This window comes from Urocitellus parryii, chromosome 2 (assembly GCF_045843805.1).
Source record: "Urocitellus parryii isolate mUroPar1 chromosome 2, mUroPar1.hap1, whole genome shotgun sequence".
NCBI classification, from domain to species: Eukaryota; Metazoa; Chordata; class Mammalia; order Rodentia; family Sciuridae; genus Urocitellus; species Urocitellus parryii.
The window spans coordinates 26,497,358-26,521,874 of record NC_135532.1 but is presented as its reverse complement, the minus strand read 5'-3'; the positions used below and the strand labels follow the sequence as shown (position 1 = coordinate 26,521,874).

The window sequence follows — 24,517 nt, the reverse complement described above, 5'->3', positions numbered from 1 at the left end:
CTGGGTGCCAGCAGTGGGGGATTCGGATCCAAGCCCACGGCTTAGTTCCCTCGTCTGTAAAATGGGACCATGGCAGTTCCTGCCTTAGAGAAGAGTGAGGAAGGTTCAATGAGAAGACTGTGAAAGAGTGATAGGTCCAACCCCGGGACCTGCCAAGTCATAAAATGTGAGCGAATATTGGATGTGGACAATGTAAATGTCATCGGACTCGAAAAGCAGAGGGCCGGAGGCTTCTTTCTCTGCACGAAACAGTGAATTTGGTGCTTCCCTCCTTTCCCCCCTTCCAAACCCGCACCCTTGACCCCCCTCTCTCCTATATTACATGGTCTACCTTGGAGCTGATGGAGACAGGAACAATTTTGTGGGTGTGTGAAAAGCAACTTCCTGCTCTGATTTGTTCCCATAGGACACCCAGGGGTCACTTTCAGTCCCACGCCTTTTGCTTTTGCCTCCTTGGTGTAAAACGTCTTCTTTCTCCATTTCCTTTCCACCTGTGCTGCAGTTCAAAAGTGGTTCCCTGCCTCCAGGAGGGTGAGCTTTGCCTCGTCTTCCTGTCGGCTCAGAACCTCACATAAGCTACTGTGACACCTCTGAACCCCTGTGTGTAGCACACAGGGAAAGGTGGCTGAGCACACTTTAAACGCTCAACCGGGGAGGCCATTATGTTAAGTGAAATAAGCCAAACAGAAAGATAGACCCACGTGTTCTCACTCACTTGTGGAGACTACAGAAGCGATCTCATAGCATACAGTAGGAAGAATGGTCATGAGAGACCAGGAAAGGCACCAAAGCTCAGGAGGAATTGGTTCTGCTTTTCTGTAAGGTCGTAGAGAAACTACTAGTTCAAACAATGTAATGACGTATTTCACTATGACTGGAAAAGAGAAACACAAAATTCCCAGCAATAAAAATGATCAACACTTTATGAATCGGGGTAAATGATTACCCTAATGTGATCATTGCACATTGCATACATGTATCAAATTATGATAATGTAACCCATAAAGACATATAAATGTTGTCTTAATAAGAAGTAAAAACAATTTAAAAATTTTAAAAATCAAACTGAGATGAACCAAATTTGGTGCTTTTAAATAGTTAATGTTAATTATATTAATTATGTTGATGTTAATGAACATATCTTAATTATCAAAATAATATATTAATATGTCATCGAACTTAACAATAAATAATATTTAATAAAAAATGTTAATAAATGATATTAAACAAGAAATAAATAATATTTAATAAAAATATATGTATGTTCTGAGGTCAGAATAGCAGATGGTTCATTGAAGTAGCTAATACCTAGAGTATTCTATAATACAATAGGTTCTCTGATGAGATTTCTAGGAGCGACCAGGTGGAGAGGAGAAAACACCCAGCAGCAGGGGTCCAGGGACTGGGAGAACTTCTTTAAGCTCCGCCCCCTTCTGTAGCCACGCCCCCAGGAGCCCAGAGTTTAATCTGCCTCATTTTCTCAGCCTGTTCCTATCCGCCCGGATCACAGCTCATGCTCCCACGGTGTCAAAATTGCTTTTGTTTCAATCTTGATTCAAATCTTCCAAATTTCCTTCCATCAAGCTGCTCTCCTTTTGCCATGGCCCCACTTGAGGCACATGGAGAGGGGCTCAGACTCCACCCTCATTTTCCTGATGGTGACATGGGGTCAAAACTAGAAGGCTCTCCCTTCCCAATGGACAACATCACTGCAGGAGGTCCTAGTGATAACTTTGTGTAGTACCTTGGACTAATATGCGAGGTCTAGTATTTTTTTTTTCCCTGAGTTTCATGACCTGATTCTCATACCACAAACGTGTGTGTGCGTACTAAGGGGAAACAGATGGAACACTGTGATCACCCTCTTCCAGTAGATTTCCCTCACTCACCCAGTCCCAACGATCAATTTGTTGTACTGTGGCATGCTGATGATGTCTGTCGCCCACCTGGGCTTCCGACTTCGGGACTTGCCCTAGAGGGTTGAAGGGTGGAAGTGAACAATTTCAGTTATTTCAAGCCATCATTGTCCATAACAACGATGCTTCATGTTGTAGAGTTTTATTTAAGTTGATTTTCTCCTTCAAGGATAAAGAACTTGTTACACAGTCTTGAAGAACTAACTTCATTCTCTCTCTCCAGGTACATGGCTTATTCTGCACCCTGAAAGATTTAGCTATAACTGCTAGTGTAGATTGTAAGTTAACTGAGGGCAGACACTGTGTTCTGCGTCCCCAGCACCCAGCCCAGAGCTGGGTCACAACAGAGGCTCAGTTATTTGTTGAATGAGATAATAAAAGAATGACTTCCAAGAGAAAAATATATCCTAAAGTGGGCCAGACATTGTTATTCCCAAATGTAGTTCCCGAATGATTTATGCCTTCTGAATTTCTCATTCTATCATACAATAGGTTCTCTGATGAGAAATCCTAGCACAACCACCTAAACTGATGGAACCACAAAGAAGGAAAATAAGGAAGATTCTGCTCCATTTGTCATTCATTAAGACATATGATAAATTGCACGATAGATCCACATGTAATTCATCACTCCATTTGATGTTAGAAGCAAAATGAAGCATTATCTTGTACTACATGCAGAGCTCATATTTTATTTGCATTCCATAGACCAGCAAAATCCAACATGAATATATTATATTCAAGGGCACAATTTATGTAATCATGCCACTTAAGGAGCAGTTTAAAATAGCAAATAAAATCAAACTGTAGCACTCAGCATCCTTATCAAATGAAAATCACATACAAAAATCTGCTTTTTTCTTTTCAACTTCAGCTGCGGAGACCAGAAATAAATAGCTCCATCTTCTCTGATCATGATTAAGGTGTCATCAGGCACAGAGAGAATGCGCAGCACGGGCCCCCCGTATGACAGCTTCTGCAGCACAGCAGGCAGCAGGATGGAAACCTCTTTCTGTCGCGCCAAAGCCCTGGCTTGCTCCAAATATTCTAGCTGCAGATATGTGCAGAAGCCATCCTGGAGAATAAAGAGCAGTTCATTATATACCCACCGCCTTTCTGGCTTTTCAAAATTCTCTTTGCCATTAGGGAATGGATTACTCATTTCTTGGACATGGCATAATAGTCAGCACATGAACTTGGTTCTCAAAACCTGGTAGGAAAGAAGTGGTGTGCCCTTCAGTGGGACCGGCCACTCTGGGCTTCCTCCCTTCACTCACCATTTTTCTTTAAAGGTGAGAAGGAGGAGGAGGAGGAAGAGGAGGAGGAGGATTGTTGTTAGGAGTGTACCATGTTCTGTGCAACATGGTTCTTCATCTCAATTCTCACCAAAACTGTAGGAGGTAAGGTCTGCTGTTCACCCCATTTACAAATTTTGAAAACTCAAGTTTAGAGATTTTATTTATTTATTTTTATGTGGTGCTGAGGATCGAACCTAGGGCCTTGCTAGGCGAGCACTCTAACGCCGAGCCACAACCCCAGCCCTCAAGTTTAGAGATTTTAAATGACTTTTCTAAGATCAAACAACTAGCAAGTGCTGCTCAGAGGCTTGAGGTCTCATTGATTTGACTCCAAAAGTCTCTTTACACCAGGACATGTGGCTCATTTAGAATCTCAGCAGTGTACGTATGGGAAAGAACCCTGTGCTCAAAGAGGGGAGAAGGTGGGCGCGTCTTTGAACTTGGTAAATCATTTTCTGTCCCTGGAAGCTTCCCCTTTCTGTCCCAGAATCCTGAATGTTCCTTTTTAAATCAGGTGACGATAAAGAACACTTGTTTTTGATTTGGCTGAGGAACTGGCCAAAGGCCTGAGTAGAGGTGATTTACTGCTGAATGTGTCCTTTTTGAGCTTCATTTGTCCCAGAACAATGGAAGGACACTGACAGACACAACAGCCATGAATACTAACAGTAAATGCCTCAGCTCCTCACACTACCAAGTGGGTCAGAAAAATGATGATGGTGATATTTTGGGGGAATTTATTCTGTGACAGTCTCACTTCTAAATACTACGTGTGTTCACTGACTTGATTAGCAGCTGTAGCTACTCAGAGGATTTCTTACTCACTGGTGTTTTTCCATTGGCTTTTGAGTAAAGTGGTAGACGTGTCCTTCCAACCTTGGTTTTGGGATACCCTTCATGGAACCTGCCTCAGCTACTGAAACTCCTACCTAAACTACTGCAAGTGCAGCCAGACATCATTAGAATTTGAAAATTAGGAGCCAGCATGTCTCCTGGGTTCAACTTCCAGCTAGCAAAGATATTGAGGGGCAAACAGCACCTCAGAAAGGACCAAACTCAGGACTAAATGTTAGGCCCCTTCTCTGCTAACTTTAAATCAGATCCACAAACCATAACCCGACTTACCCACTGAATCCTGCCTACTGCGTCATAGTCTATTTTCATGAAAAGTTGTTCTATTTGTTCAGTACTCTAGAGAGGGAAAAAAAATAAGTTTATAAACTTCACACGATTGTGGGGGAAAGGGGTGAAGAAGAATGAAGAAGAAGATCTTTGCTTTTTTCAATTTATGAATCTCATATTCAAAAAGTTGAATGCTCAAGGATCTCTGGATAGGACCATTCATCAGAACTCAGCTCGCGGACACCAAACTCTTGCCCAGAGAGAGACTTGGGCTCCTAAGAATTTTATTTTTGATATTGAGCCCTAAGCAGCTCAGGAGGAACTGGATGGCTTGCAGTGCCGGGGCTTCCAGGAAGTCCCACTCCGCCCCGTCCACGTCAGCCAAGGGACTGTGCTGAGGGCCCACTTTGAGAAATATAGCAAAGTGAACCCAGAGGTCAAGGATGGTGAGGACACCATCAAAAAGATGAGCAAATTCTGAGAAGTATTTTCAATTAAAAGGATCATTCTCCGTGAGAGAGAATAGATTTCTTCTGTGTGGCTATAGCAGGCCAGCAACAGATGCCCCGCGTCATCCCTGCCTCCTGGTACTCATGGCTTAGCTCACTTCTCATCTGGAGTAACTTGCTTATAGCCAGTAGAACCCCTTGGTGTCAAGGGGCTGTCACTTCTGCCTTGCTAGAAGACTCTCTCCCTTGCTGGCTGTGATGAAGCCAGCTGCCAGATTCTAGCTGCCATTTGGAGAGGCCCAGGTGGCAAGGAGCTCAGGGCAGCCGCTGGCCAACAGCTATCAAAGAGCTGATCCCTGGGCTCCTGAGCCCAACAACCTGGGACGATCTCATGAGCTTGGAAGCAGATCCTTCCTCAGTCAGCTTTTCAATGAGACCCACCAGCCCCATGAGATACTTCAAGGATCCAGGGAAGGCTTGAATTCTTATAAAAACTGTGGAATAATAAAACATAGGTACTAAGTTTTTGACACTTTATGGTGGAGTCATGTATAACTGATACAGTGGCTCAAAAGTACATCAATTCAGCTAATGGGTAGAATGTCAATGACAACTCCTTTTAGCTCATATGGAGAAGAAATAAACCTAGAGCTTTCCAATCTTGAAGTGGGCTGCCTTCCACGGTGCTGAGTTCTCCCTGGTTGAAGGTAATATTCTGGCCCGTGGCTTAACAGAGAAGAGAATTTGAGAATTAGGATAGTTATATATTAAGAATACTTACATGCATTAAATTATATATTAAGGAACTAAGGTCCTTCCGAAGCTCAGGGTTCTATAATTTTATGGTGTATCCAGAAAGTAGCTTTCACAGAGCTGGATCATATGTCTGTGGAGTGTCTTATAAGGGGTGGGAGCATCAGCATTTGAGCAGAAATAACAGTGAAATGGAGAAATGAGGAGGCCTGGTCTCTAAGAGATCAGGCGTTACCTCTTAGAGAGCCAACAACAGTACCAGGGACAGGGCCATGAAGAAAAATACTCTGGATGTGGGACCAAGCTCAGTATCAGTTTCCTCTACGTGAGTTTTCAATGGAGACATCACACTCCCAGGTTGACATGCCAGGCTTCAGGCAGTGCTGTGAACACAATATTTAACATACACATATATGTGTATGTATATATATATTTTTTTTGGGGGGGGGTGGTACCAGGGATTGAACTCAGGGTCACTCGGCCACACTGAACCACATCCCCAGCCCTATTTTGTATTTTACTTAGAGACAGTGTTGCTCAGGGCCTCCCTAAGTTGCTGAGGCTGGCTTTGAACTCACGTTCCTCCTGCCTCCGTCTCCTGAGCCCCTGGGATTACAAGTGTGTATGCACCACCACCTCTGGCTTCAGATATTGTTGAATGAATGTCCAAATAACCCCAAACTCCCAGAGGTGTGGCTCCAAGGGGAGCCTGGGATCAGAAATGGAACGAACATAGAAAAGCTCGGGGAGAGATCATCACAGACTGCCCTCAGGCTGCCCACCCAGACCACCCTGTGGCCGTAAACCAGGGAGGCCTGTGGGTAGGCCTGCGCACCTGGGAGCTCTGGACAAGGCGACAGCAGCAAGGACCATGCAGTATCATGAGCCTGTCAGAGGACAGGGGCCATCAGATGGGCTCTCCCTGGCCCTGCTGAACTCCAGCTTTGCCCAGAGACCCAGCTTCTCCACCTGGCCCAGAGCTGGGAGCAGGCATGATTGTGTGGTCACCGAGGGACGTTGGGCACTGCCTCCACACATCAGTCGACTCCCTGAAGGAAAAGATTGAGCACCCAGGGTATGCCGAGCACTGTGGCAGGTGTATTTTCGTGGCACTTGTTGTCTAGTGAGGCCACAGACAAGTACATCCACTTGGAGGGCAATGTGATAAATTCAGGGCTACAGATAGCTGCAGCCTCTATTTGCTTATAAGGAGGAGCATCAGAGTATTTCAGGAAAGTAAGGACATCTTCTTGGCTTCCCAGGGGAATCAGAGGGCTTGGTATGACCCCAGGCTGAGACCTCCATGCCTCCAGGTGCCACCAAAGTCTGAAATACTGATGCCAGGCATGCTCTTCCTGAGTGTAGCCTTTGATGTCCCCGTTTGTACTGAATTTTTACTAAGTCAGCATTTCATAGAAAGAGCAAAGGAGATGTGTCCTGGCTTTTAACAGGTACTAGAATATGAGATTCTCGAAGAGTGGAAAACACGTGGTGTTAGTTGTTCCCCTTGGCATTCTTCCTTATAGTAGAGCACTCTGAGTTTTAGCTTGGCCATCATTTCCTATAACAGACCACACTTGCCTGCCTCCTCTTCAGTTAGATATGACACGTGATTCATATCTGATTAACACGTGAAAAATGCGAGTGTCGTGGACAGCTTTGGGGAGTTGTCCCTCTTCCTGCTGGCTGGAAGGAGAACATGTTGACTGGAGTCTGAGCAGCCATCTTGGGCCATGAGAATGAATCTACATACTAAGGGTAATAGGATAAAGGAGGAGGAGGAAGAGTATAGCTCCCCCAAATTTCATGAAGACACCTGAATCCTGACTTTCTACATGATAGAGGAAAATACTTCTCTCTCATGATTTAGTGGCTGAGGGTTTTCTGTCACTACAGTCAAACCTAATCCTATCATAATGATCTCCAGTGTCACACTGGAGATCAAATCCCAAATCTATTCCTTGGTTGCCAAGGAATTTCAGATAAGTTACTCAGATTCTCTAAAACTCTTTTCTTTTCAGCTTTCAAATAGGAATGTCTTCTAAACAGGTCTATTCTGCAATCAGGGAGGCTTACGGAATAAAATACATGAAGATCCTAAGGCAGTGTGAGCAGACAGAAATCAATATCTGTTAAATAAGTGATTAAAAAAATGGTTTCATGCCTCTGCAGTGATGTACTGAGTAAAATCTTGCTTAGTACAAGTGGTCCCAGGTAAAGGGATGTGTGTCTTGGTCCCTCATCAGGGTGATTGGTGGAGATATCATGGAGGTGCTTTTCTCTGGGTTTCTGCAAATGCTGTTCCCTCTGCCTGGAAGCCCTCATCTCCCTCCCTCTCCCTCTTTTATGGCGCGATTCACTTCACCCCTTAGAGCCCAGCACAAGGGTCATGCAAGAGGGCCAGGGGCCCTCGTGACTCCCTTGTCTGGTTGCACGCTCCCAGACCACCTGCGTTCCATTCTGCAGCAGATCTGCCCTCCCCGAGGCCAGAGACCATGGTCCTGAAGGGCTCCGAGTCACAGGGGCTGAGAGTAAGCCTGCCCCCATGGACATTTATATAAGGAGCGAATGAACGAATGGGGGAATAAGTAGATAATTAGGTAGGCACGGGTTCTAAAATTATAGGTCGTTAGACTGCTTTGGTTTAAAAGGTCTATCTGGGATGTTGTTAAAACACCTGATAATTTATCTATTTAAAACATTCCTCTCCCTTTCCAATAGAAATTTTGGTTTTAGCATTGCACACATGGAGGTTCTACGATCTGAAGGCTTCTTTGCCAAAAATATTCATATGTTGAAATCCTAACCCCAAGGTCATTAGGAGGTGACCTTTGGGAGGCGATTAAGTCGTGCAGCCAGAGGCATCACGAGAGAGGCCCCAGAGAGACCCCTGACCCCTTCTACCACGTGGGGACACAGCCAGGTTCTCTCTGTGAACCAAGAAGTGGGCCCTCACTATACAATAAGTGTGCCACCATCCTGGACTTCCAGCCCCCAGAACTGTGAGAGATGTCTGTTGTTATAAGCCGCACAGCCCAAGGTATTTATGATGGGAGCCCAAGTGGACTAAGGAAGCAGAGTTTTCAAAACAGATGGGACTTAACATTTCCTTCCCATAGTAGGTATGACTCTGAGCACATCTGAACTTCTACGATGGCCATCAGATCCTGGGACCTTGCCCTTGGAAGGGGCAGCTTATGACTTCATCAGTCCTACATGACAAGGGTGCATTTTTGTTCAAACTCCAGGGACAGGTTTATAGAGTAGAGCTTCATCTTAAACAATTTTTTTTCCTGTAATTTAAGACATAATCGTAAAACTCTGACAAATAGAACTTAAGTAGCTCATACCTTTATAATATGTATTTTATCTTATGAGAAACACCTTACTTATTAAGATTTCATATTCTGGGCTAACCAAGATGGTAGAGAGAGTGTTTAAAATATTTAATTCCAGCTGGCTAGGGGATAAGGAACCTGCCCAAACTTTGGAACAAAAACATGTGTACAAATAACCAGTCATCGAATAATCGTCTTTTCTCCTCTTTAAGAACAGTCTCTAAATGTCTTGTTGGTCTTGTATACTAAGTAATTTGAAAATATCTTTCCATATAAATTGTTCAGTAAATCACATAGGTCTTAGTTGAAATCATAGCTTAGAGAGGAAGTGATCTTATAGATTGATCATCAAACCTAATTGGTTCACATGGTTAAAGCTTTGACTGTGGCTTCAACGACCCAACATTTATAAAACCCACTTACTTTCTTCGGTGACCTCATACTCTGCTTCATTATGCATTTGAAAGTTTCCATATCGAGCAGTTGTCTTCCTTTCTTTGCATGCTCCTAAGGGGGGAAAAAAGAATTAACTATGAACATATAGTCATTGTATTTTGTTTAGTCTAGGAGAAGGAATCCAAAGAATTGAATGTCTAATTAGACTTCCCTAAACTCTGTCAACTTGTATCAGGTTCTCTCTTTTGTTCATTTCTCTGACGCACTCACAATTTGTTTCTAATTCCATTAAGAAGTGACAATCAAAAAAAATTTATTCTTTTACTGCTATTTTATTTAAAAGAATTGCACTTTGTAACTGAAAAAAATCAGCTGTCGAAAAGGGAGTCAGATTACCTCCAGGAATATTTTAAAAGTTTACCTTGTCAATTCCTACCTGAAAGAGTGCATTTAAGTTTTGTAGCTCTTCGAGGGTCAACTGATGCTCAATCTCATGGAAACAAAAAGAAAATAAATTAAAATCACACAGTGCTAATAGTAATGCCTATAAAATGTACTTTTTAGAAACACAGAATTTCTCTCTTTATAAGGCCAATGACCACCCAAGTAACAGATTATTTTAACCTTCATATTTCAAGTCTCTACTCCAATTTGATTTATTTCTCTGCCCCCAAATTCTGGGGTATGGTTGGCTGGACTGGGCTGGAAAGAAGAAGGAGGTGGAGAGTGAGTGGGAGGTGAGACCGGATAGGATAGGGGTTGACTTGGGAGAGAAAAGAGGAGGGAAAAAAAATCAGGAACTGGACTAAAATGAGAAATGGGAGACTGAACATATTTTGCCACATCTTTTTCCAAACACTCTAGGGACATAATTCTCGTCCAGGTCCTTGCATTAAAGCTTGCTCTGCCCATCCCACCCCCACCCCCGGAAGCTGAACCAAGGAGTATCTTGGATGAACTAAGGGGCCATCTCTTTTTGTGGGGTAAATTTTCTGAAGCTGTGGCTGGATGCTACTCTTGGTGTTCCTTTTTAGTCACCTGTCCTTTGCTTGATAAGAGATCATAGAGGACATCTTCACACAATGGTTTCTTAGTTACTATCTCAAGAATTTGACTTTTAGCAATGAAAATCCCCAAACTACTGGCTTTGAAGTTAAACACAATATTCTTGTACTATCTCATGAGGCCTGAAACAGGAAAGGAGGAAATTAGCTTTTCCCCCAATAGGATCACCTTCTGAAATTCCTATGTACCAGCCTCCAACGTGGCAGCCTCTTCTGTAAAACTCAGACTGACCCCAAGCTACAGGGAGATCCACCATTTTGTAGAATGGAAGCACCTTTCAAATGCTCTCTTGGATGATCTCACAATTGCTTTTGAACTTGCTTTCATGGAGGAACTGTAATGCCAAATTCATGGGACCCCAATAGACCTTCAGGAGCCAAATCTGATGCAATCACACAAGAGTCTTTATTGCAAGCTGGAGCCTGGACTCAATCATTTCCGACGAAGTGGTCCCAGGGAGTGACCCTTTGTTCAGTGAGATTTTATAGGTTTTTGGGGGATACTCTATGCGTCACAACATCACACAGCAAATCATTTTACACCGTGGGAAAGTCAAACAATAACTCTTAACATTGATTTTAGCACGTTCACTGGCAGGAACAAGTTGGGTAGGGGTGATTGGTTAGTACAAAAGGGGGATTCGTTTGAACTGATTGGTTTAAGCCTCGAGGGGTGTATGTGCTAAACTACATGGTTTCCCAACATGTTATCAACCACCATAAACTACTGGGAGGGTCATCTGGCATCCCAGGTATTTTCCCTGTCTCATGCTGATTAGTGGTTGCTAGGGGGTTGCTACAGGTCCCCACCTAGCCTGACTGAGTCAGGGACACCTGGCACAGCAGATCTCTCCTGTTATTTACAGACAAACAACTCAGCAGGAGTGCTCTGTGGGTTTTTCCAAGGACAAGGGACACATCCCCTTCCTTGGGCAGGCTTTGCTCTGAGGTAGAGGCTGGTTTCTCAAAAATGGAGTCACATGATGTGAGGAGGAAAAAAAAAGAAGTAGGTCACATTAGATTGGGTGGAGAGAAGTGATGGGAGGGGAGGGGAAGGGAAGGGGGGAATGGAAGGGCAGCAGAATAAAATAGACATTATTATTGCTGTGGGTATATCCGTGACTGCATGACCAATATAATTCTGCAACCTGTACACTCAGAAAAAAAAAAATTATATCCCATCTGATTCAAATGTAAAAAAATAAAAAATAAAAAAAAAAATGGAGTCACATCAGTTTCTCAGAACAAAGTTGGAAACCCAGTTCTAGACTGGAGAAACAGCCAACCTGAAGTCTATTCTGAACATGTCCCTGTTAGGATTCTTCTGGAAAACCTGAACCCAGGAGCTAATTGTCACAAGTGGACTGGAGGAAAGAGCTCGACAGTATTTAAACACAGGCAAGAGAGGATTCCATCAAACACGGGGCCCTTTCCATTAATAGACAGAAGACATTACCCCTAAACAAATTCCCAGTTTTCTCTGACCAAACCTTCTCCAGGATCCACAAAATCAGATCCAAGTTTACTAGGCTCATACCACACAAAGGGGAATACAGCTGGTAGCCGAAATTTAACAAGAGCGCCTCTGGGAAAACACCTGTGACTTCCCCTCCTGGGCCCTGGGTGTAAATTTGCAGGTGAAACAATTTTGTTTAAGAATTTGAAAATTATTTTCCTTAAAACTGGGAAGTTATGGGAAAGGCATGCTATAATCTTAGTTTTCACAGAGTACTTTCCCAAACATTGTACATTCTAAATATACAATAGGAATGCTTCATCTGTACATAAGTTACATAAGATTGATTTATTTCTAAACTACCCAAGTGATCAGATTTGCACCAAGCAATCATTCTGCCAGTGGCATGCACCTGTAGTCCTAGCTACCTGGGAGGCTGAGGCACGAGGATCCCTTGAGCCCAGGAGTTCAAGGGCAGCCTGGCAACATAGTGAGATCCTGCTTGGAAAAACGAACCAACAAAAACACACTGTATATGTTGTCCTCCCCCCAAACTTTTATTTTCCCACCATTCTCAAATATCTGTTTCTCGAAGATGAATATTTTCTGTAATATTATATAGTAATAATTACTTGTTCATGAACCAGCTCATGATATGACATTGGCCTCTCAACTTTATTTTCATCACTGAAAGAAGAACAATTAACAACAACAATAAAACCCAAAAAATTGCCCTATCTCCCAGGAGGGGGCTCCCCAAACCAGAAAGAGACGAACAACTCTTCACTCAATAGATTTCCTGGAAATGCAGCTAAGAGAATGGAGTGAAAGCCATCATTAATAATAGTAATGAAGGGCAAGAAATTAAAGCCAGTGTGATTATATAATTCATAAAGGGCTCCACAGTCATTTCCTTCTAAGCATAAAATGCGACTTAAAAGCCTTCCTTTTTCCCTTTACGACTCCCCAGAGATGGCCCCAACAGATACCACCTGCCCAGCACCTCCACTTCCGAGGCTTGAGGGGACTCACCCAACACCCTCCAGGCCAGGCAGGGCTTGGTTGGGCTCTGTCTTCTGCTCATCTTTGCTTCCTGACTAGACAGAGCAGAGCTCCCTGCCTCCCCTTGTCCCACTGTCCACAAAAACATAGCCATGGATGAAAGGTAACTATAGAAGATGTCAGGTCCATCGGCCTCCCAAACTATGTGAACTGAGTTTCCACTGCACGGAAGAAAACAGTTCTTAAATCTCACAGACCTCATCAAATTTTCACATGTCACGGTGGAGAGGGAAAATCCAATGATCATTAGCCAAATTCTTTTGAAAAGGCAGCCACAGAAATACGTTTTGGAGAAACGACGACGACTACAAAACAGGGCCATTATGGTGCTTTTCCTTGCAAATATAAATCAGGCCTTCACATAATTGCATGTTTTTAAGGCAAATTTGGAACACAAAGCAGAGAAAACATATGTCCCTTCTGGGTACTCCTGTGCTTGGCAGGGCTTGAAAATTCGTAACTGCCATCGATAGCAAGTCACATTGTATCACTAAAAAGCTTGAATGACTTGTTTTCCTACAAATAAAAACAGAGGGAAAAGCCTGACTATTTTATATCCAAACAATCATAGCGCTATAGTGACAATCATAAATAATTCAGCCTGCGATGGTGGAGTTGATTTTTAAAGATATTATCTACTGCCAAGCAATGCATCTTGTTTCATTCAAAGGCAATTTCCTAGAGAACTACCTGGATAATTTCCTAATATGCTACATTAGCAGGGATTCACAGAGCTACGGTTCTGCTTGTCCTCACACCGCAGTCTCCCCAAAGCGAGCGGGTTTTATGATTAGAGTGGTTTTCCCATAAGGGTTCATTTGCCTGCTGGTTGCTCATTTGCATTGCAAATGAGCTCTCCTATTGTTACAACCCAACATTTCTTTGCTTCCCCTGTAAGAGTCTCCTCTGTCGGGGTGGTTTACAGATAATTTCTCCTTCACGACAAGGGAATTGACTAATTAATCGAATAAAGTATCCCTTTGAAAATCTATTTCTTGAGTGGCTGTCTCTACAGCTTTGGGGAAAAAAAAAATCTATCCAGTGTCCTTAAGAGATTAGAGATTAGCTCTCAAAAGCCCGGGGATGGGGTGGGGGTGGGGGGCTCTGGGTTGAAATTTGGAGGATTCTATGGCCAATTCTTGATAAAGAAGAACATAGGGAGACTCCAGGGATTCTTCAGTGAACTTAGATCATTGCTAGAGTTTGGCTCTTAAATGTCCCCCTTGGGGGACATTTAAAGTCTTGGCCCCAAGTCCATGGCACTATTTGGAGGTGTTAGAACCTTTAAGAACTGGGGCCAGGGCTGGGCCCAGGTCAGAATGCTGGCACAGCATGCTAGAGGCCCTGGGTTCAATCCCCAGCACCCCTACACACACACACACACACACACACACACACACACACACACACACGCACACACAGAGCTGGGTCCTAGGTCATTGTGGGTGTACTCTTGAAGCTGGCTGTTGAGACTTTGGCCACTTCTTTCCTCTCTCTTTGCTTTCTGGCTGCCATGACATGACCAGGCCTCCTCAGGTCACCACCATGATGTAGTTTGCTATCACAGACCCAGAGCAATGGGCCAATCATCCATAAACTGAAACCTCAGAGACTGTGAGCGTAAATAAATCTTTCCTCCTTTTAAGTTGATTATCTCAGGTTATTTTGTTGCAGTGATGGAAAACTAACTGACACCATTGCGAAAACACCCGTGTAAAAACAAAAACCACAAAGAAAAAACACCCTCACATCAAAAAGTAACAAGAACAAAAAAAAAAAAAAAAAAAAGAAAAGAAAATCAAACAAAACAAAAGACCACAATAAGCTGAGGTTTTAAGAAGACACTGTCTTTCCTGCTATGTTCGGTGCCAAAACATCAGTAACATGGCTTTGACTTTAAAAGAATTCATGCAGGCTTAGGCAGCCCTCCTGCTAATATTTAACTTTTATTGAGTTTCTTATGTTCCAGGTGCAAAGTATTTTACATGCAGTTTTCCATTAATGCTCACAATAATTCTGTAGGAAAGAGTCTATTATTTTATACATCAGCAAACTGAGGCTCAGAGAGGTGCGTGAACTTGCCCAGCTTCCCACAGCTAGTGTGTGCTAGAATCAGGACCCCTGGCTCTCCTTTCTGCCCTCCAGCCTCTCCCTGAGGCCTAAAGGGGTGGGATAGACAGCTCCAAGGAGAACACAGCTGAGGGACAGCCGTGGAGGACTGTGGACTTCAAGGCCTCTGAGACATCCTCTATCACTTGGGTTTCAACCCTCAAGGCTGGTCCCCTAGAAAACAAACTTCCGATTCCTCTTTGCTTGGGAGCATACTTTCGATGTTCTTTTAAGATGGCTAAAAGTACTGGTGACCTTTGAAAAGTCACATCCTTCCCCTTCCCTGGCAAATACGTAAGACTCCATACCATCGGCCTAGCTCCGAGCTTCAGGAAGCTTTTGAGAGGATCCAGATGAGCTGTTAAGGAGCAGCTTCGGCACTTCTCAGCTTGCTGCCCCAAATTAACCTGAAATGGCTGTGTTGACGCTTTTCCAACTGCTTAGGGGTATTCTGTGGCCTCCTGGTGGCTGGAAAAGGAGGGAGCTGTACCTCCTCCAGTCTTATCAAATAGGTACGGCAAGGCTCCCCCTGCATGTGCACGCCATCGACTGTCATCGTGAGGACTGTGTTGAGAAGGACGCAGAGGCAGGCCTCACACTGGGCAGGGGAAACGCCAGAACGGATTGGACTGTCCATCATGGGCCCTGGAGGGAGGACTGGGGACATGGGCCCTGATGTGGCAATGAGGAATGACGGAGTCATCCTCCTTCCTTCACCCTGGGAAAACGGAGGCCCAGAGATGACAAGTGACTTGTCTAAGATCCCACTGACCATCAGCAGCACAGAGCCTTGTTCCTTTCTACGTTAGAAATGGACCAAGTTCTTGTTCTTGGAACAAGTGGATGGATTGAACCTCTCCTGGGAGGTTTCCTCACGCCCTCTCTCCTGACCATGGCACCCAGCCCTGCCCTGCCAGGGCTCGCCAGCTGCCTACACCTGTGCCCGCATCCCTTTTCTTGGGAGGGAAGGAAGTGAGCCAGCACTGTAGCAAACTCCTGCCTGTCTCTCTGGTGCCAGGGCTGGGATCTAGCGTACAGTAGGTGCTCAGAAACACCCCAGCTGAGCTGCACTAAACTGAACTCATGCTTCCGGGTTTTAGTTTATCTCTAAGAGAAGGAAATGACCCCTGGACATTTCCAGGTTTAAAAATCGATTTCTAAGCACCGTCAATCCAACCTGACTTCCTACAATGCAGGTGGGTGCTACGGTGTGGATATGAGCTATCCGCCAAAGGTTCATGTGCTGGAAGCTTGGTCCACAATGTGGCAACATTGGGTGATAAAATTTTTAGGAGGTGAAACTTTTAGAGGTGGGGCCCAATAGAAGGTAATGAGGTCATAGGGGTGCCACCTTACAATGCAGCTAACTGCCTTCACAAGACACTGGGGCTATAGCATTTGAGTTTTCCAACCACTAGAATCATGAAACAAAAAAACCTCTTTTCTTTCTGCATTACCCAGTATCAGGTATTTTGTTACAGTAACACAAGACAGACTAAGAGAGTAGAATCACCAGCCACTACATGTGGTGCTTAACTGTGTCAAGAATGGTCATCAAGTTGATGATCTTCCCACGGACTGTTCCAGATGTTCAACTGCACTTGCACTCCTGTCCATTTAGGTACTCAGCCTTGCTGAAATACAAAAGTGTCTGCAAAAGTAAATGTAAATTATCAATCTGTTACCCCAGACTGTGAAAGAAACTTCTAGAACTTTTCCTGGGAGCAGGCCCTGAAGAAGGGAGGAATACTCTATGAAGGAACCAGCCCAAGGGGGTAGAGAAACAAGTTTGGGGTCCTCAGAGGTGAAATGAGTCTGGAGATGCTGGTAATGAACATGTAGCAGCTCACACATTAGCCAGTCCTGCTGCCTGGTCCATCCCCAGGGCTCTTTCCCACTGTCTGTCAGCAAATAAATGAGTGGGAAAGCTGAGGATATCTTCGTCTCCTATACTCAAAGCCAATATTCTGCTCTATGAGCAACGCTGGCTCTTGTATGTTCTAACGCAAATTAAAAATAGCTGCCGGGTGCCTATTTTTCTGCAGTTGATTTAAACGTGCCAATTTCAGGCCATCCTTTCACTGTGAAATGGAATCATCCCACATTCTCTCACATAGCCTGGACTCTGCACTAGCCCACACATACCTCACACCAAGAGCTTCAGATCCCGTCACCCTTCTGAGAGGGCAAAGAAGAGCCTCAGGCCTCAGAGGCACCCTGCCAAACCCAGTCCAGTCAACAAGCAATGTAGCTTGGGGAACCTTGTTCCCTTTACTGGTTAATCCAATTAGCAAGGGATCCAGACCCAGGCTGGGTTACTTCCACATTTTGGCTATAGTGAATAATGGTACTATGAACAGGATCATTCAGGTATCTCTTTGAGATCCTGACTTCGATTCTTTTGGGTTGATACCCAGGGTAGAATTGCTGGATTATATGGTAGTTCTATTTTTTAATATTGTAGGAATCTCTATGAAGTGTCAGTTGCACAAGATTCATTGCACAAATATCTGCTCCATGGTACAGTACAATGCCTAGAGTCAACTATACTGCATTGTGCACTAGAAGTTTCGGGGGATTTTATGCTCAGAGTTCTTACCATGCACATAAATGGGGCACCGGTAAGGAAGTGTTGGTGACCTTCAGAGGGAATGGGTACGTTTATTACCTTGATGGTGGTGCTAGTTCCACAGGTGTGATCATATGTCCAAATTAATCAAATTGTATATTTTGAGCAGGTGCAGTTTACTGTACATTATTATATGTCAACAAAGCTATACAAAAAACCACCAGGCTGACTACCAAAAAAAAAAAAATTGCATCCTGATCTACAAAATGCCCCACAAATGTCTGCCATCCTCTGAAGATTACCAGAGCTTCCTCACTTAACCCCAGACTACAGAGGTTTTCAGGGCCAAAGGGAAGAATGGAATAGAACCTCGGTGGATGCCTTCTGTAGGTGCTAACTCCAGAGGTGATCAGAAGTAGATTCCCATGAGGGTCCACGGTGGCTGGAAGTCTCATGGTGTGAAAGCAACAGGCTTCAGATTATTGTTTTGTGTTACCACCCATTTCACATCATGACTCAACACTCAGAAAACAAAGTTTCACAAGATGCTGCTTACACTTGGGCTGGGAGACACGCCCTAATGTTAACTGTTGCCTGAAACTGTTTTACATGCCAGTCATATCCCAACAAGTCAATTTCCTGACCCCACTGATCTCCCCCATGATTTATTTCCCCTACCCTGGGGAGAGGCCCTGTTGATATATTGTCCTCTAAAGAAAAAAAAAAACCTAATTCTTACCTCCTTATCATTGTTCAGCATGAACCTTCTTTCTACTCCCCAGACCCCATGTGCTTCTCACCACAGTAGAAAATTCCCTGGCCATAAGAGGGATATACGTTGTCTCCTGAAAGCTCATGAGTGAGAAAATGCAGGAGCGATCGGAGGTGGAATGAGAGCTGTGACCTAGTTGGTCGATTGATCCATTTGGTCTGTTAACAATTTGAAAGAACTACTGTCCTGGGTGGTAAAGATAGGCAAGTTGGATGTGACCAGAGGACACAGGTCCCTGGGGACGTGCCTTTGCGGTTTACATTTTATTCCTGGTGCCTGGACATCCCTCTTGACCACCATGAGCACAGGGCAGCCCTCCTCAGCCAGCTCTTCCACCGTCATGTTCTCTCTCTCCTCAGGAGCAGAGAAGTCAGCCCACCAGGGTCTGAACCTCAGAGCCAAAATAAACTCTTCCACCTCCCAGTTATTCTTGCCTGGTATTTTGGTCACAGCTCTGAAAAGCTGACTAACACACCATCCCTCAAGGCCCACATCCAGTGTCACCTTCTCTACGAAGCCTTCCATGTCCCCCAAGGCAGAAGCAGCTTCCCCCTCATATCTCCATTAGGAACATGTGACTTTGGACATAAGTTTTCCTCTCCTACTGAGTTCCTGCTCCTGAAAAATTGCCATGAGCTCATCTTCTGCACAGATTTCTGCCCTTTCTGGGTTATTACTATTTTTCTTTAAATAGCCTTACTTATTTTACATAGTATATTCTTTAGCTTCCTTCTAAATAGGAGTAAACATGAAATCATATATTTGATGTGCTTGTTATACTGCTAGAGCACGTGAATACAAATACACTATTATTTTTTAAAAAATCTCATCATGGTACTACCTAAAAACATTACCTTTGAGAAAAAACTGCTAGCTAGGTAGAGCCTCCAGGGGCTAGATTTTGTTAAGTTTGAGTTTTCTCCAGGGCTCAGTTCATGATATTGCTCCATAAATATTTGCCCAGTAGAAATCAAGTGAAATGGATCACTGGAATTGATTTATATCCATTACCTATTATCATGACTCTGATTCATCCCAAGGGTAATTGCCACCTTGGAAAGAAAAACCTGGAATTGAAAAAGAATTGGACGTTGAAAATGTTGATAGGCCTGGGAAAGAGAGAGAGGAAACATGTAGAAGCCAGGTGTGATGTGACAGATGCTCTTCAAGGTGTGCCAGGGGAGGGAGATGGTTACAGAACAGCAGAGGTTAGGACCTGGCTGGGAGGAGACCACCACACACCTGAGAGGGACCCCAGCTTTACACTGGGTCCATGCGGTGACTGACCTCCTGGCCATGTCTGGGAGATTCCAGCCCAGTCCAGAGCCCTGCTTGAGAGTCCGCCCTGGCCTGCAAATGTGGTGCCTGCTCACGGCCCTCTTACCTTTTCGGCCCTCAGCCTCTGCTCCAGGTCTGTGTGGTGTGAGGGTGTCTTCTTCCAGGCCAGCTCTTCCAAACCAGTGGAGTGACTGTGCTTGCTCTGCGGCGTGAGGCAGGCCCGCAGCAGCCAGGTTGGGGGCTGGGCTCCAGGCCATCCCTGCTCCTCCCCAGGCCGAACTGCAGCTGGACATGTGTGAGCTCGAAGCACGATGGGCTCCCCCAGGATCCCTACTGGGCTCAGGATGCTGTGTGGACCCCACCCAAAGATGGGAACCATTAGGGCTCTCTGGAAGGGACCCACTCCACTCCTCATGCAATTCTCATGAATAGCCTAGAGGTCACCTTCCCAGAGATGACTCCTAAAGATAAGAGAGATTTTTTTGAGGTGTGAGCAGACACTCTCTCTTACTTGGCCAAGTTGGGAAAGAAGTTGAGCCTTTCCCACCTGCTTTAAGAAAAGAAAAAAGAGCTGGATGTGGTGACTGCACACCTGTAATCCCAGTGGCTCGGGAGGCTGAGGCAGGAAGGATCACAAATTCAAACCAGTCTCAGCAAAAGCAAGGCGCTAAGCAACTCAGTGAGACCCTGTCTCCAAATAAAAAACAAAATAGGGCTGGGGATGTGGTCAGTGGTCATATGTCTCTGAGTTCAATCCCTGGTACCCACCCTCTAAAAAAAGAAAGAAGAAAGAAAAATGAGAAAAGAAATGGGAGCTGGGGACATAGCACCCCAATATATATCTAGTAGGTAGAGAGCTTGCCTTCCATGCACAAGTCCTGGGTTCAATCCCCAGCACCACAAAAAACGGGGGAGTTAATACTCATCCCCCTAAATATTTTCTGTTCTGAACACACAAAGTAATAAGGAAGCATGAAAGTATTAAGGCAGAATTCATGGATATGAAGGATTGTCTGCAACAAAGAGAATCTGACATGCACTTCATGATAATTTTTATTATAGTACATGGTAATTAGATATAAATGACAGGATGTTTAAGCAATAATCCAAATTACTGTTAATTTTATAATAGTATTATGGGGACTGATGAGGAAAATCCCCAAAGGTGCTGGCAGTTGCTGATTCTTCCATGTGAATATTTCCATCTTAAGGAAATAGAACCAATAATAGATTTTAGACCTCTTTTCTTCAGCCCTGAGGATTTTTGTATCTATACTTAGAGTGTCACCTGCTAGTCCCTTGTTTAAATTTCATCTACTTAAAGATCTTGTTTGCTGAATCCTTTGGAAATACAGAAAATTTGGAGGACCGCATCTCTGGTTGAAAAATAAGGCAAAAGAAGTTTGTCATCTCATTTTATCTTGCCCATAATTTTGACTCTGGGGAACGTAACAAAGGGTAGACCAGTTATCCCTCCAAGAGGCTTGACTGAAGGCTAGAACAATGGTCTTCTGTCCTCTGTCATAAGGAAGACTGCCATTTTCAGGGGTCAGGATTATTAGGTGATTAAGAGTGCTTAATTAGAGAGTAGGCTCAAAGGCCTTAAAACCCAGATGATACTTGGATGCTGAAGAAAAGAATACATACTATAGCCTATGAAACTCTTTGAAGACTTTCTTATTAGTGCCCTGAAATTTTATTTCATTGGGTGCATAGAACATTGTCTGCCTGGAGGAAAGACCCCATCACTAATGGCATACTCTACACACCAACAAGCCAAAACAGGCTTTTCTGGGGTCAGGTGAAGGGGAGGAAAGAACACCAGAGATGCACTGAGTGGAGCAGGATTTGGATGAGTGGGAGAGAAAGGGGAGGAAGGTTGATTTTGCAGCATGCAGCATTTAAATGGAGCACTGTGGGCAACCAGAATGAGACCCATGATCCTCTACAGGATGGGGGCTGCCTGGGAGAGAGAGAGAGAGAGAGAGAGAGAGAGAGAGAGAGAGAGAGAGATACAGTGTATCTCCTTTTGACCTTGGTCAGTATAGAGAAGAAGCTGTATGGCTAATAGTACTTGATGTCTCAACTGGGAAGCAGTGATCATCACAGTGTCTACTTTGTAGAGTGAGAAGTAAAACAAAGGCTACTGTCCAGTATTTACAGCAGTACATGTTCTGTGCATTTTAGACATTGTTATAGTTTGTATCTTGAATGTCCCTCAAAGGCCCATGTCCCTTAAAGGCCCATGTGTTAAAAGCTTGGTTACCAGCCTGTGGCACTATTGGGAAGTGGTGGAACCTTTAAGAGGTGGGGCCTAATGGAAGGAAGTTAGGTTATTGGGGTTTCACCCTTGAATGGGATATTGGAAAACATTCTCTCTCTTTGTTTGCTGGTTGCTATGAGGTGAGCAGCTTTTCTCTACCGTGTGCACCCCTGCTATAATGTACTGCCTCACTACAGGACCCAGAACAATAGTCAACTGTCTGTAGGTTGAAACCTCTGAAATAGTGAGCCAAAATAAACCTTTCTTCCTTTTTAAGATAATTAGCTCAGGTATTTTTGTCATGGTGACAGAAATCATATTATTATTATTATTATTATTATTATTATTATTATCATCATCATCATCACCATTTTTAGGCCAGAATTGTCTTTGGCTGTTCTATAAGAGACAGGGAAAATGCCTTGTATAGATACAAAAAGTGTAGATACAAAAATCCTCAGTGCTTAAGAAAAGAGGTCTAAATGTGACTCTCTTGCCCACAAGACAGGTATAAAGGATGTCCACCAATCTGAGGTCTATTGAAAAAATGAGCTGGGTGGCATGAGTCTTTCTCTTGGTGTTTAAACTAGTACCTGTGAAAAGTGTTCAGGGGATGGTGGCAGCAGAAAAAAGCAGACACAGGAATGAACTGAGTTGTATGAACAGTGGGCTCCAGAGGAGATATTTTGAGCTTTTGGTTCCTGGATCTTAGGTATCCTCTGAATCCAAAACTATTCCTTAGGAGCCAGCCTGAGACAGCTTCCTCTTCTAAGATTACCATAAGATTTTCTGTGAAGCCATCACCAAGGTCCCTGGTTTGAGCCACCTCAAGGGGGTTTCTATTCCTTGCAATCCAAAAAGCCACACTGAAGTCTCTCTGATGAAGACTCTCCCTATAGTTCTTATTTTATTCTCTTTGTTTTTCTCTCTAATCCATATTTCCTACAGTGACCTTATGTAATTCATGTTTTTCTTAAACACACACTTATTTCATAATCAGAAAATAACCACCCACTTTAAACCATCCCCCTATTTTGTAGTACTTATTTTATAATCATCCATTTGCAGCAAGAAAGTTGTGTGGGAAAGATCAAGGACCTCGAGGTCAGATCTGTGTTCCAGGGACTTTCTCATTATCCAGTCACATGACATTCCTCTCTGAGCCTTGACCCTAAAATGAGAAGGTCTCCTAAGGAAGTCCTAGGTTCCATTCTGGATCTAACTATCGTTCTGTGTAGCAGAATCTCTTCCCCAAACCTGCAGCTAGTGTCCAGAGGGTGGTTAACCCCAGAGCCAGCTCTGTTCCTCTCTGGAAGACGACCCTTCTGAATGGAACTGGCCTGGAGATGGAGCACTGCGGGACCCTCCGTCTCTCTTCACTCCTTCTCTTACTTTGACCAGATATTGCCTATTGCAGATCCTGTGCCAGAAACTGCACCAGATACTGAGACAATGAAGATGAAACAGGACGGACAGGTGAGCCACTGCCAGGTCAGCACTCGGACAACAGAGAGGACGCACTTAACTCAAGTGAGGCTGGGCTGGGAGATGCTCCTTGGCAGAGCAGGCTTTGGAAGAATGATTATCAGTTTTCCAGGCAGACAGGAGAGGCTGTGCCAGAGAGAGTAAAACACGACAGAGGCAAGAAGGAGCAGGATGCTGGATGGGGTCATGGAGCTGCCCATTGTTACCCTGGGGGGAACTCTGGTGCAAGCCAGGGAGGGAAAAGAAAGGAGGCCAACAAATTAGCATGAAGAAGGGATGGGAAGGGGCAGAGACCATTTTTCAGGAGCCCAGGACAAAAGTGCAGAGGGTCTGGACCAAGATAGGGTAGAGGGAATGGAGGTGAGGAGGATGAAATATCAGGCCTCTGTGACTAGAGGCTGCAGGAGAAAGAGGATGGCCCTGGGTTCTGACTGACACCCACGGGGAAAGGGTCTTAGGAAACCAACGAGAAAGAAAGAAGACCCACAGTGTCCAAAAATTAATTCCTTTGGGAACACGTTGAATTGAAGTTCCTTTTGAGATACCCGCATGGACAGGTCTACCACACACCTGGAAAAATTGGGTTGGGGCTCTTGAGAGAGTTGGGAGGCTGTTTCTGGAGGTTACAAAAGGGTGAGTTTGTCAGGGGAAGGAGTCCTTGGAATAGGTCGGGTGGAGACTGTGTTGTTGTGTTGTTCTCAGAAATGTGGGTGCAGCTGAAGTCCATGTGCAGAAGTCCATGTGAAGTCCATGTGCACAAGGACCAAGCATCTGATGGTGACGGTCCTTGTGCACACTTCCTAATAGCTTCGGAACAGCTATTGGGAAATATGAGACCAGAGGCTTTAAGGAACAGTTGACATGAAAGCAAGGGGCAAACCCTGGAGCCAAAGACATGGTGGCCCACTCCATTGCATGAGGGTTGAGGGTGGGGTCCCACTCTTCCTAAGGGTCCAGTTTCCCCGGTGGCAGGATTTCTCCTTTGGGCCCTCTGGCTGGCTCCTTACCTAGGCAAGCCAAGAGCTACTGCAGTCTCACATCCCTCATGGTGACCCACCATCCACCCAGCTGCCCAGCCTTCTGACCACTCACTGTACACTCTTTCCCTTCCCTACTAGCCTGAGAGTGGAACCACCATTTGACCAGCTGCCCAAACTCAGAAGTTTGGTCATGATTTTACTCTTTCT

At 44.4% G+C, this 24,517-nt stretch overlaps 1 protein-coding gene across 1 annotated transcript in view; it reads right to left on the bottom strand.

Moving 5' to 3' along the window:
• LOC113182482 (cilia- and flagella-associated protein 337-like) overlaps positions 1-19,961 on the bottom strand; it is a 121,319-nt gene extending 101,358 nt beyond the window's left edge. The window contains exons 1-2 of the mRNA XM_026388416.2: positions 19,689-19,961; positions 1,890-1,972 (exon numbers count right to left, since the gene is read on the bottom strand). Coding sequence (XP_026244201.2) covers positions 1,890-1,972; positions 19,689-19,961 — 356 coding nt within the window. The remainder of the gene's footprint in view (positions 1-1,889; positions 1,973-19,688) is intronic.
• Between the last annotated feature and the right edge of the window lie 4,556 nt (positions 19,962-24,517).